The sequence below is a fragment of the Drosophila santomea genome, chromosome 3L (genome assembly GCF_016746245.2).
Source record: "Drosophila santomea strain STO CAGO 1482 chromosome 3L, Prin_Dsan_1.1, whole genome shotgun sequence".
Lineage (NCBI taxonomy): Eukaryota > Metazoa > Arthropoda > Insecta > Diptera > Drosophilidae > Drosophila > Drosophila santomea.
In genome coordinates, this window is record NC_053018.2 from 8,189,161 (window position 1) to 8,201,613 (window position 12,453).

At 40.8% G+C, this 12,453-nt stretch overlaps 2 protein-coding genes across 9 annotated transcripts; both read left to right on the forward strand.

Annotated features, from left to right (window-relative positions):
* Positions 1–1,269: 1,269 nt before the first annotated feature.
* On the forward strand, positions 1,270–1,991 carry LOC120448809. 7 transcript variants are annotated; one of them, XM_039631001.1, is made up of 4 exons: positions 1,270–1,384; positions 1,439–1,600; positions 1,667–1,802; positions 1,857–1,991. In XM_039631001.1, the coding sequence occupies exons 1-4, from the start codon at positions 1,322–1,324 to the stop codon at positions 1,901–1,903; spliced, it is 408 nt and encodes a 135-aa protein (XP_039486935.1). In that variant the 5' UTR covers positions 1,270–1,321; the 3' UTR covers positions 1,904–1,991. The 7 variants fall into 7 exon arrangements, with proteins under 7 accessions (XP_039486935.1, XP_039486933.1, XP_039486938.1 ...); XM_039630999.1 differs by having other exon boundaries at positions 1,667–1,798; XM_039631004.1 differs by having other exon boundaries at positions 1,703–1,802.
* Positions 1,986–2,961, forward strand: LOC120448811. Of its 2 annotated transcripts, XM_039631006.2 has the most exons (5): positions 1,986–2,105; positions 2,162–2,273; positions 2,328–2,489; positions 2,547–2,672; positions 2,735–2,961. In XM_039631006.2, the coding sequence occupies exons 2-5, from the start codon at positions 2,211–2,213 to the stop codon at positions 2,810–2,812; spliced, it is 429 nt and encodes a 142-aa protein (XP_039486940.1). In that variant the 5' UTR covers positions 1,986–2,105; positions 2,162–2,210; the 3' UTR covers positions 2,813–2,961. The 2 variants fall into 2 exon arrangements, with proteins under 2 accessions (XP_039486940.1, XP_039486941.1); XM_039631007.2 differs by having other exon boundaries at positions 2,082–2,273.
* Positions 2,962–12,453: the final 9,492 nt, after the last annotated feature.

Here is a 12,453-nt window from a genome sequence, read left to right on the forward strand (position 1 = left end):
ACAAGTTCTGTACTGTATACTGGTAATTTTTCCCTCATTTTGATGGACATTATGACGACTCTGTCTCGGCACACAATAAGACAATTGATGCATCTGCTGTGGCTGTTGTGCCATTTTGTGCCCGTTTGAATTTACATTTGTGCCATCATTTCAATTGCAACTTTGACTCCACCGAACCACAAAGGGGCCGTCCCATGGTCCAAATTCTGTTTTCCTAACTGCGACTATAATGCCGGCCAGTGACTGCAGTTAATGTGTCCTTCTGTCACAAGCAGCCGCACTTTGAATGCATTGCATTTGAAACATATCAAAGGCACAACAAGCCAATTTTCGGCCTACTGTGTAGCATGCCCCATCTTTTTTAATGTTGGAAAATTCAATTTTTAGATAAAAGACTATTTGTTTTCTATTTGCTACGCGATGCGAAACAAACAAGTGCAGCTGGGCGGAGGGGAAAACAAAAGCAACTTAAAGGTCGCCTTTTTTTCTGTTGATTTATCATCACTTTATGCAAATTGACCGCTTACCTTTGAGCTTTATCTGAACGCATCGCATCTGTGAAAAGCTCCGGATGAGGGGTTTTCTATTTCTCCATTTTCCTGCGATTTTCCATGGCAGTTTTCCACCCCGCCGTTGACTGCCACGTGCGATGTCAATGGCAAGCGATTAACATTCAATTAGCTTTTGGCTCCATCAATGATTTTATCACACAGCCAGGAGGTCCTGTTGCTGCGGCTGGTTTGAGTGTAAATTGTGGCAAATTATCATTAGCCTGTGTTGGGTCCACAAACAAGGAGGAGAGGACTCCAGCAAGGATATCTTCAAAAGGTTTTTATGACATCAGCAGCTGTCGTTGACAGATTATTGTGGCGATTATTTTAGCAGAGCGACAGAACACACAGGACAGATACCAGATACCAGATACAAGATACCAGATACAAGATACAAGACGGCAAACAACAAACGGGTTCCGAATGGAATGGGGGCTATTGTGCGTTCAACTGGAAAATGTCAACAGTGTTGTTGGCATTGCTGTTGGCCGCTTTGTCGTCCCTGTTACTCGGCCACATGTGGCAGGACTCGAAGGACCTCGAGAACCTCGAGGACCTCTTCCTCTTTCCGCCACTTGAATATCTTGCGGCTAAGCACTTGTAAATAACTAGCTGAAGTTGGAGAAGTTGTCACACTTTTATCAACACCACTGGCCATGTAGTAAATTCCCCTCCGCTATCTCCTTGGCCATAACATACATTTTTTCTTGACATATGTATAGGCATGAAAAACTTGTCATTTATTGTTTGAATTCCATATAAAATTTAGAATGTGCGGTTGCCCGCCTTTCATTGTTAAGATCGGACTGCTGATCACAATACTTCCCACCATAGTGAGTTGCCTACTTGCCGACTTGTTGAACAAATATCCTAGATGAAATTCGCAGGTCGTTAATATAATGGAAGTAATCTTCTATTGTGTAAATTCAACAGTCGAAGAACATCAGATTGCCAAAAACATAAACCTAGTAGCATGCTTCATTGCACTTCTATCTCTGTCATTTGGAGTTTATGGAACGGTTATGGATATAATCTTTATAATTCGAGTGGTAGGTCCTTAGTAAATTCTTTTAAATCCAAAATATTCATACTCGTATATTCTGAGACTCGTTTAGCTGATGTTCGTAATGATAACATTCTGCCTATTTAAGATAGTCATGTGGATAGTGTTCAAAAATCTGTCTCCAACTGGATCTTCTGACGTCGTCCACGAATGGTTTCAGCTTAACACTGGCCTATCGGTATCAGCAAGTCCGATGTATATATCAATTCCGATCAAATAATTTATATATCACTTGACCACAGATAATATGTTCGATTCTGACGGTCAACTTCTGTATGTACCTGCATGAGCAAACTCGAGAGTTTCAATTGGGCTTTTAGACTGTGGACCACCATTGGACTATGGGCATATTCTCAATAAATGTTGAATATACAAAATGAATGAGTTTGTATTTAGCATACTTACAGCTCTGCTCATTATTTGTAATTATAATAACCAATTATAATATCAGTACTCCTGGCTTTTCCGCACTTTCCTTGGCAGAGTAACAGGTATCTTATAGTGAAGACATTCTGTAACATATCTATCTTTCTTGCCGCATTTATAGGCATGAAAAACTTGTCATTTATTATTGGAATTTCATAAAAAAATTCAGAATGTGCGGTTGCCGGCCTTTTATTATTAAGATCGGACTTCTGTTGACAATAATTCCCATCATAGTGAGTTGGTTACTTTGCCTGCCGTTAAACAATTAATTTTGATCCAATCCGCAGGCTGTTAATATTATGGAAGTAATCATCTACGGTGTGAATTCAACAGTGGCGGAACATCAGATTGCCAAAAACATAAATATAGTAGCATGCTTCATTGCACTTTTAGGTTTGTCATTTGGCGTTTATGGAACGGTTATGGATATAATCTTTATAATTCGAGTGGTAGGTACTTACTTAATTTCTCCAATCAAAAATAGTTACATTCCGAGTCTCTTTCAGCTGATGTGCGTTATGATAATATTCTGCCTATATAAGATAGTCATGTGGATAGTGTGTAAGAATTTGTCTCCAGATTTAGCTGCGGACGTCATCACCGTTTGGTTCCAGCTTAACACGGGCTTATCGGTATCAGGAAGTCCGATGCATATATATTCTAAACACCTAATTGATATATCACTTGCCCGCAGATAATAGGTTCTATTATGACGGTTATCTTCTGTATGTACCTGCATGAGCAAACGCGACAGTTTCGATTGGGCTACTAGACAATAGCCATGCAAAGTGATGTTGCTAATCATATTTTCACTTTCATATTCGCAGTTAAATATTGAATGTAAAACAGATCTAGTTTATAGCTCGGCTCATTATTTGTAATTTTAATAATGCCAATTAAATGCCAATTTTCCTACTTTAATCTTAAAACGTCTCCGCCCATGAAAGTGACCTCAAAGTGCTGATGAAGCCGTTGAAGTTGTTGTTGATATCGGCGGGCGTGGCAATTTGTGGGCTGTGTGGGTAATCAAATTACATGCGGAATTATGGACACCCGCAGGACGATAATAGCAGCCAATAAAGATGACAATGACAAGATAAGCGCCCACAGGAGCAGAGGCTGTGACCCCCGGCCGCAGGTCATCTGTTGGCTCCATTTGCGCAGCTTTAAATGAAGTTTAACGATGCCCACAAATAATGATACTTTGCATTTAAAAACACTTTTCCCACTCGGTCAGAAGTCAGATGTCAGAGAGCAGAACTGAGGGGCTACCGAAGTCCGATGCTCATTACACGCATTTCACTTGACACTTTTATTGGCAAAGGCAACGGCGGAGTGGAAAACCGGGTCATTTTATGGCCAAGAACGGATGCCGATAAGGGCATTAAATTTGTTTCAGCCATAAAGACGCTGGCCACATCACTCAGCATTTGGCCAATTACGCAAATAAAAGTACACACCCTTCTTGAATGTTGGATGGCATAAAAAAGAAAAAACAGAATGAAACGTGTCAAAGTGCTGGGGAATGCAACAGAATTCAAGGATGTGAAGTGGCTCATTAGAGGTGTGTGCGCTGCCCCGAAGGTTTTGGCCGGGAAATTGTGTGGAAAAACACTCACTAAACTGGCACTTTTACACACAGAAAAAGCTCAAAGCCTTTAGCTATGAACAAAGCCCTCGTTTTGGTGGAGTCCAATTTAAATGCGAACAAAGATATGAATGCCAAATAATAAGTATTTTATTTCTTTTTTAATTCCCCCCAAAACTGGCGTAATTAAAGACGAGGCCTGATCGGCCGCCGGCGTTTCTCATTGGATTGCTGGACTGGAATTTTTGGGGGCCATAACAGCATGTCGTCGACGTTGTCGTTGTCGTTGTCCTTGTAGTCCGGGCGCATGTCCTGCGGCTGATTAAAATCTATTAGAGTCAAAGAGATGTAAGACACTAAGCAGGCGGTAGATGCTCTCCATGCCACCGGGTGGCAAGCCATCCAGCCGGCGGGGCGTCCACTTTGTCCAATGACTTGCCATGTAAATGACGACGGCAACGGCGACGCAATTGAAATGCATGCGGCAAGAACTTTCAACTTGTCGAAGAAGGGTATGTTGGGCAAGTGGGTTTATAGAACAGAGAAAATATATTTAATAATATAATCAACCAACAATACAATCAGCAGCATAAATATACCAAGCAGAACTTACAAAAATGCATTAAAATGTTCATTTATTTAAGCAACATTTATAAGTAGTATTATATTGTAGATAATGTCAATGCCTCAATATTAACAATGTAAATGCGTAATGATATAAAAGTAAGGGTATTTCGAGTAAAGGTCTTGTCCAAACTTATTTCTCGCCTACCAAATGTCACGGTTCTTGTTGTTGTCAAAAGTCGCACACAAAAACTTTGCAGTCCCAAGTTTCCAACGGAAACTGTGCAGCTGTTTTGTGTGTGGAATTGAGCGTCTCGTTTGGCGCTGCTCTTAAATATACTTGTAAAGCAAATTTGTTGAAATATTCATTTAATGGCTGCCACGCCCACTATCTACTATCTGGCGAACGCCCACCGCTATCAGCATGTGCAGGGCATGAGCTTTCAATATGATTTTTCATGATTAAAGCGTGTGCCGTGTACGTTTTTATCGGCCAAAAGACATTTGCCGGAGTTCGATGAAGGAATTTTCTTATAAATTGTCGCCCCCCAACAAATGTGTCCACCACCAGACCCCCGCTCTCCGCTACCCACTCCCCGCTTTGGGGGGTGAAAAACACACCCACACACACACAAGCCGGCGTAATAAAGTGATTTTAAAGGGCACTTTCCCGCACTTTCCTTTCGCTTCGATGGGTATGCGTAAAATTTCCATTTGTGCCAGGCACTCAACTTTATTGAACTTGAAGTAGGGACTGCGATGATAATGTTTGTCTGATAGAGCAGCAAAGGCGATGGTGAAGGCGACGGCACATGTGTGCTGCTCCAAGATGTCCTGGCTTTACAATTCATTAAAATTTCATATAAACACCATGAACAATGGCCAGCGAGCGTAATCCATTTTGCAGCTGCAACAGCACGGAGAACAAAACTTTGGATGGTAGCTACTTAAATTGGAAAAATATATTTTTTACCCAAAAACCCCTGTATACAAATATAATGGTAGTAACAACAGCTGTAAAAGAATTTGATGTCGCAGTAATATTGCTAAGTAAAACTTAAATGGCTAAGTAAAAAGTTCTGTGCACTGTTATTAACTGCTAGTTACAAATGCGCCACAATAACGGTATTAAATGCACTGCGAAAGCGTCAAGTCATAAACAGCTCATCAGTCTTGGGCGTTGAAGGCGGTAAAGGCGGCAAAGGCGGTGAAGGCGGTCCATAGCAGCCGCTCCCATTCGCAGTTCGCATTCCGCCCGAACGGTAATTATGCGCAACGCGCGACGCCGCTGCAAAAGTTGTGCTATCACAACTCATTGTCTCGGCGGGCAGGAAGTGGCAGGAGGAAGTGGCAGGCAACAGCAGCCGGCGGCAAAACATGCCACACCAGTGGCAGGGGCAAGTTCGTTGGGCTGCGCTGGGCGTTTGCAGCTGAAATGCCTTTGCCTTTTGACGCTGATAATGCAATTTCCGCCAAAGACCTCCCCCCATTTATACCCCCAATGCCACTGGCGTAATTTACAGCCGTGCAATGTTTCATTTTTGTTGCGTCCTTCGGCTTCGTCCTTTAAAGCCAACTCTGGCAACCTTTCAGTCAACGGGGGAGGAGGGAGGAGGCTAGTTGCGGCTATTTATCTATATAAAGTTAATTGAAAACATTCAAATGCCTGGACGGCTGCGTGATGTGTCAACATCTTCTGATGCCGCATAATCCCACTACGGGCCACTGATCCCTTCCCATCATCCTGCTGCTTAAGGACACCACAAAGAACTGGGCACAGATTTCGACTAAAGGATATCCAGCTCTTGCATTTCTTATATTAAAAGAAGTAAGAAATGGTGTAAGCTGCCTGAGAGTGAAAATGATCGAAACAAAAGTAGTTGAACTTCAGAAAAGTAGCAGCGAAAGTACAGAAATCATAGCTAAGGTATGCAATTTTACAGATTACATATTGATATAGATAGAAGAACAAAAAAAACAGGTATTCCCAACTACAGTATACCCCCTACTCCTTGAAGCACGGGGTATGGCAACAATGAACAATGAAATGAAGGCATTGCGCTTTTTCCCGCTTTTCCTCGCCAGCGTCGTCTTTATTACAAATTGGTTTTGTGCACTCACCACTCGCATGTTTCGTGCGCAATTTGCACCACCGAAATGAATATGGAGCGTTGGGGGTCAGGGAAATGTGCTCTCGACAAATGTGCAGGGAAAATAAATTGCAGGACACGCAGAAGGTGAGCTGAGGGGCGGAAACGTGTCCAACTCGCCACGTTAACGAAGTGAAATCGAAAGTTTGACTGCGGTCAGCGTTTGGGCATTGTCATTGTCTATCGCTTTGCCATATCACTTCAGAAGCTACATATGTATATAGAGCCCCCCTGCCAACTCGTATATACTATATATCTCCCCCGCTGGCTGTCAGATTGAATGGTTTATGTGTGACACCTTTGACCGGTGGTCACCGAGGTGTTTTTCTGGCGCAGGTTTCCCTCAGGTCAGACGAAATAAATTAAATGGCACCTGCAAGCCGGGAAAACTACTATCGTCGGCTTAAAATCACAGAAGGACATTTGTTACCACGCGGCATCTGCAAAGTATCTGGTAATAATTACAAAAATGTTCAAATTAGTAAGTTACCTATCAGTATCATCATATATCTTATACACATTTGCATATCAAAACAAGAGAGAACGCTATAGTCGAGTTCCCCGACTATCTGATACCCGTTACTCAGCTAGTAGAAGTGCGAAGGAGAGTCTTCAACACTGACAGTTTTTGGCGGCTTGTGGGCGTTAGAGTGGGCGTGGCAAAAAGTTTTTTTGGAAATCGATAGAAATTTACAAGACTAATACAAAAATGAAAAAATATCAAAACATTTTTCAAAAGTGTGGGCGTGGCAGCTTTGGGCGGTTTGTGGGCGTTAGAGTGGGCGTGGCAAAAAGTTTTTTTGCAAATTGATAGAAATTTACAAGACTAATACAAAAATGAAAAAATATCAAAACATTTTTCAAAAGTGTGGGCGTGGCAGTTTTGGGCGGTTTGTGGGCGTTAGAGTGGGCGTGGCAGCATGATTCGACAAACTTGCGCTGCGTCTATGTCCCTGGAGTCTGTATGCTTAATCTCAACTTTCTAGCTTTTGTAGTTCCTGAGATCTCGACGTTCATACGGACAGACAGACGGACAGACGGACAGACGGACGGACAGACGGACATGGCCAAATCGACTCGGCTATTGATCCTGATCAAGAATATATATACTTTATATGGTCGGAAACGCTTCCTTCTGCCTGTTACATACTTTTCAACGAATCTAGTATACCCTTTTACTCTACGAGTAACGGGTATAATTATTGGTCGAACTAAAAATATTTGTATTATCTATTCACAATTTGTATTTGTAAGTACAACCCCACTTATCTTGAAAAATTGAAGAGCGAATTCTTTAATTTCCGGTCAGGCTCTAAATTTGAATAAGTTTTCCATTTAAAAAATCGCCCAAAGTCAATATCCCACTTTCAAATGGACTCAGTTTCTGAGAAACGATTATGCCGCCTTAGCTTAACACTGAAAATCCTGTTGCCTGATTTCCGGATTTCATTTTCTTTTATTTGCCCAGCAGAAGTCACGTGGCATTCATAATTCTTAAAATGACGCCATCAGAAATTATGTAGCAATGCTAAGTGCACCCAAACAGCTGTCCCCCACTTTTCCAGGGGGGAAAACTCTACGTGACCAGCATTCGTCGTCCCAAAATGCTGGGATTTTCCCTATTTTCGTATTTTCTTTTTTTTTTTTTTGGCAGGACAGTAGGGTAACAGTGGGGAATTGATTTTGGGGTTTTTGGCCAAGTGCAAGCTGATTATGGAATTAAAACATATTTCTGCGCTGCGAGCTTAAAACTTTAAGTGGCAAAGGTTGTCGCGCTGGGCTTCTCCAGTACGTGACATTCTTTTGCTTTCCGAGTTTATCACGTGACAAGTTTTCCAGTTTTGCGCTCATTCGCCGCACACCCATTTTCATTTTCATTGTGCGATGAAAAAATAACTTTTCATGTGTACATGTGTATGTGTGGGGAAAAAAAAGGAAATGAATAAGCAAACGAAACTACAAAGAAGTTAACTACAAAAGCGGCGAGTGGAAAGTGAACTTGGGTTACAAAGGAGGAAAGATCGAAGGAGTTTTTGGAGGGCAGGAAAAACGCAGATAAATAACATTGAATACGAAAACACAAGGGAAACACGAAAAAATAAACAATACGCCTTTTGAAATGCTAAACGTGCCGCACTCATACACATCCTTATACACGAAAGTCTAGAGCCAAAAGCGTTTTTCACACATTTCACAAGGACGCTTCGCAGGACTCGTGTCCGTGTATTTTTATTAGTACACCCATCCGCATCCGTGAGATACTCCGGGCATCAGTTTATCTTGTTACTTGCCACCCGCTCGGTGGCAAAAACATTTATCTTGTCGTATTTATTTTGTAGCACATTAATTTCGCTTCGTGTTTCATTCGAAATTGACTTATTTGCATTCGGTTTAATTTGTACGAACATCAATACCACCAACCCGAAAAAAATGGAAAAATATAGGGATGTTGCGGCTTGCACAGCCACAGGTGTTGCAGATGTCACATTTTTGATTGATGGAAGGCACACAAAATTATGAGATTTATTCGTCAAAAGTTTTTTTTTATGTCAAACGGGATGTTACGATTTTTTTAACAAAAAAAAAACAATCTGAAGGGGATTTAAAAATTGATTAGCACTCTACTTGATTTCATTAGGTATTCCTCACATTTGTTCCCAAAATTCAAAAATAAAACAGATAAATATAATATGACTTGTTTTTCTCAATTAATTATACCCCTTAGTTATAGAACAACAGGGTGTACTAGATTCGTTGAAAACCATTAAGCTCACTAGCCGAGTTGATATGAACGTCGTATGAACAAGGAGATTTTGAGGAACTATAAAAGCTAGAAAATCAAATATTATTAAATTTTATTAATTTTGTTCCTTGTTTCTATCTACTTCCACTAGCTAAATAGCGGGTATCTGATAGTCGGGCAACTCGACAACAGCGTTCTCTCTTGTTTTAAATGTCAATTAAGTGCTTAAATGGAAAATTTAGTGGTCAATAAGGGCGATTTCATTTAAGCCACTTAATTGAATAGAAATTGAATAGATATTTGCCAATGCCCCAGTGAATTGGTAACTTCAACTTCAAAAGCCAAATGAAATAATATTAGCCACGCGGCCACAGTTACGCAGTTCATGGACCACCGACGACAGACGAAATGCATTTTTCATAAAGCAGACAGTGAGGGCATGGGGCATATATACACCTGGTTTTTGGGATGGCAAAGAGATTTCAGGTGGATGGGGAGGTACTTTCTGGGGGCGGACTACCTGTAGACAACGTCTATCGACAGCCAGAGGCTGGGGCAAGTTGGCAAGTTGGAAACTGGGAAAATGGGAAGTGGGAAATGGCCGAGAGCGCAAAATGTCAACCGAAATTGCGATTGCGTTAAAACTCTATAAATACGAGAGTAACATGCAGCACAACAACGGAGTGCGGCCAAAAAGGACACGCCGATATGACAACATCACAATCTAATCCGGTTATTGCATTTTAAATGTGCAACACACACTGCCGCCCCGGGGGCGTGGCATTCCATGATTTCGCATTAAATTATTTGCCAGTCAATTACTGCCGCCTGACACTGAAGAAGAACCCAGTTCGGTTTTCCAGGGTTATTCAATGGATCACATGAGAAAGCACGACTATCACCGATTGCAGCTCGTAATGCGCTTATCAGGAAGCCAGCCAGCAGCAGAGGCAACTCTTTTCAAATTTTAATGCAATTTAACAGCATATTAAACAGCAGGAGTCTGCGGCCGGAAAACCACAATGCCATTATGCATGCGAGGGTGTGAAGTTCGCAATCCGGGCGAGTCCTGCAACAGTTGTTAGTCCTTGCCGCAAAGTTTCAGTGTGCCACACTTGGCAAGCTTCCAGATGGAGATAGTGGGGCTTACTTCCAAGATGAGCACACAGTGCAAATTATAATGACTCTGCTTTTTTAGGATTTCTAAATTCAGATTCTTGAAAAGAAACTAAATATAATGTACAATGTATAATGTTTATAGTGTATAATGTATAATGTTTAAAATCATTGTTTAAGCTTTGTGAATTGCTGTTAAATTGTTAGGCGATTTGCTGAAACTTAAGTGATAGCACGAACATACAACAAATATCATATAATTGTTACTGATTTGCTCTATACGAAAGTGGACATTCATGAACTCGCAGAATGCCTAATCAATTGCGCGCACATTGAACACAAATCAAATTGCAAACTTGCCGCGTCCGACGAATTTTGCAAAAAAAAACTTTTCCAGCATCCTTGCACCCCGCTACCGCACCCCTCATTTTCCATTGGCTCTATCCTGTTTGAAGATCAACTTTTGCTCAATTTGATTTTTCAGCAAAATAGCAAGAAGTTTTGCCTTTTTACCTGCCCTTTTGTGTGCGTCTACTCTTGCTTGTCGTTAAACAAACTTATCCAATAAAACTTTTGTCAACATTGATTTAAGGCTAAAGAGGGTACATATTATGGGAAAGTACGGTTGGCGGCGGGAATTGGAAAATCATTTGACATTTCGTTTGCTTTTACCATAAGTCAAAAAATGTTAAGCCCCCAAAGAAATGGGAAAAGTGTTATCAGGTGCTCTAAATACTTTGATAAAGTTTTAAACCACAAGGTGTCGAGTATCAGGTGGCAATGTATGTTTATGGGTAACTGATGCTTGAATATATGCTATAAGTTGATTTTGAAAATACTGCATCCTGATTATGAGTCAAAGAAAAGCTAAAGGCTTTTGATTAAAAGATACTACATAGATGCTGCATTTATTCATACTCCAGACTGCAAACTGATATTTTGTATACTTTCTGAACTAGAATCCCTAATCTCTTTATTCAGCACACCTGCTACTTCTGGAGCAGGCAACACACCCTTTTGACCCACTCAAAAACACACCCATACCAAACTTGGAATGTGGGCTTAAGTCAGTTTTTGTCTTGTCCTCGCAGAAACAAACAAACAAACAAACAAACGAACAAACGGAAAGTGTTGGCCAGGCCGCATAAGTAGAACAACAATTCTGGAAAAGTTTTCCCTTGCAACGTGATATCGTCGTTCTTGTTGTTGTTGTGGATAGTGGAAATGCATTTACAGTTTGCTGACTGTGGCAGCTTCTCTTTATCCACTTCTACTTAAGACTTTAATAGTTGCAAAAGTTTTCAGCGCGAGCTCACTGGCTTAAGTAGCCGTTCTGCGGTGGTTGGTGCTCAAAATGACTGTAAAACTGCCAACATAAATCTGGCCACAACATCTTTTATGTTGCCACTAGACGCCAGAAGTTAATGCCAGCCAATGTGAATTGAAGATTTAAAGAGTCGGCAGAGTGGATGGAGAAATGTATATCGATCAGATTAAAAAGTTCTGCAGACAAGCAACAAATTGACGCGTATCTTTTGCATATTGAATAAAAGTCAAATTGTGTTTGGCATATTAAGCGGGAATCATTCGGCAAAGCCGTTGGAAAATCGCAAGCAAATCCCAAGCCACCCAAAACCAAAGAAAAATAAAAAGTATATAAAACAGCCTGTCCGTCTGACGGAGAAAAGTGATTTTTCTTGTTGGACTTACGGCTTAGCGACGCAGCAATTTGCCCAGCAAATTCAGCAGTTCTGGGCAATAAGTTGGTTTCTTCTCTCGACAGTGGCACTTCAATGCCTGGAATTTAAATCAATACTAGTTAATCAAAGTAGTCTCAAATTATTGTGCAAATAAATATTGTTTCCTATTAAAAATACACACATATTTTGTTGGCTTTGCTTGTTGAGATTACTGTTTACTCCATTTCAGTGTTTGTGCCACTTTGTCTGGCTTAATTCTATTGACATTTAATTACTCATATTATTATGGCCAGAGCCGACTCATTGAAAATATTTTATATAAATATTTCCCTGCTTGACGTTGTAATTCAAGCTTTTCCAATTTATTCGAGCCATCGAGCAGGAGCAAAACCGCATTATTTTGTCAAATGGCGGCCTCCACGAGGTGTGCTTGTAAAGTTCAAAACTTTAAACTGGAAAGCTATGTATAGTTATATACTTAGAACAACTTCAAAAGAAAATACTAAAATCTGCCTAAAAAAAGGATATAGTTTAGAAAGGAAGTGATTAAGA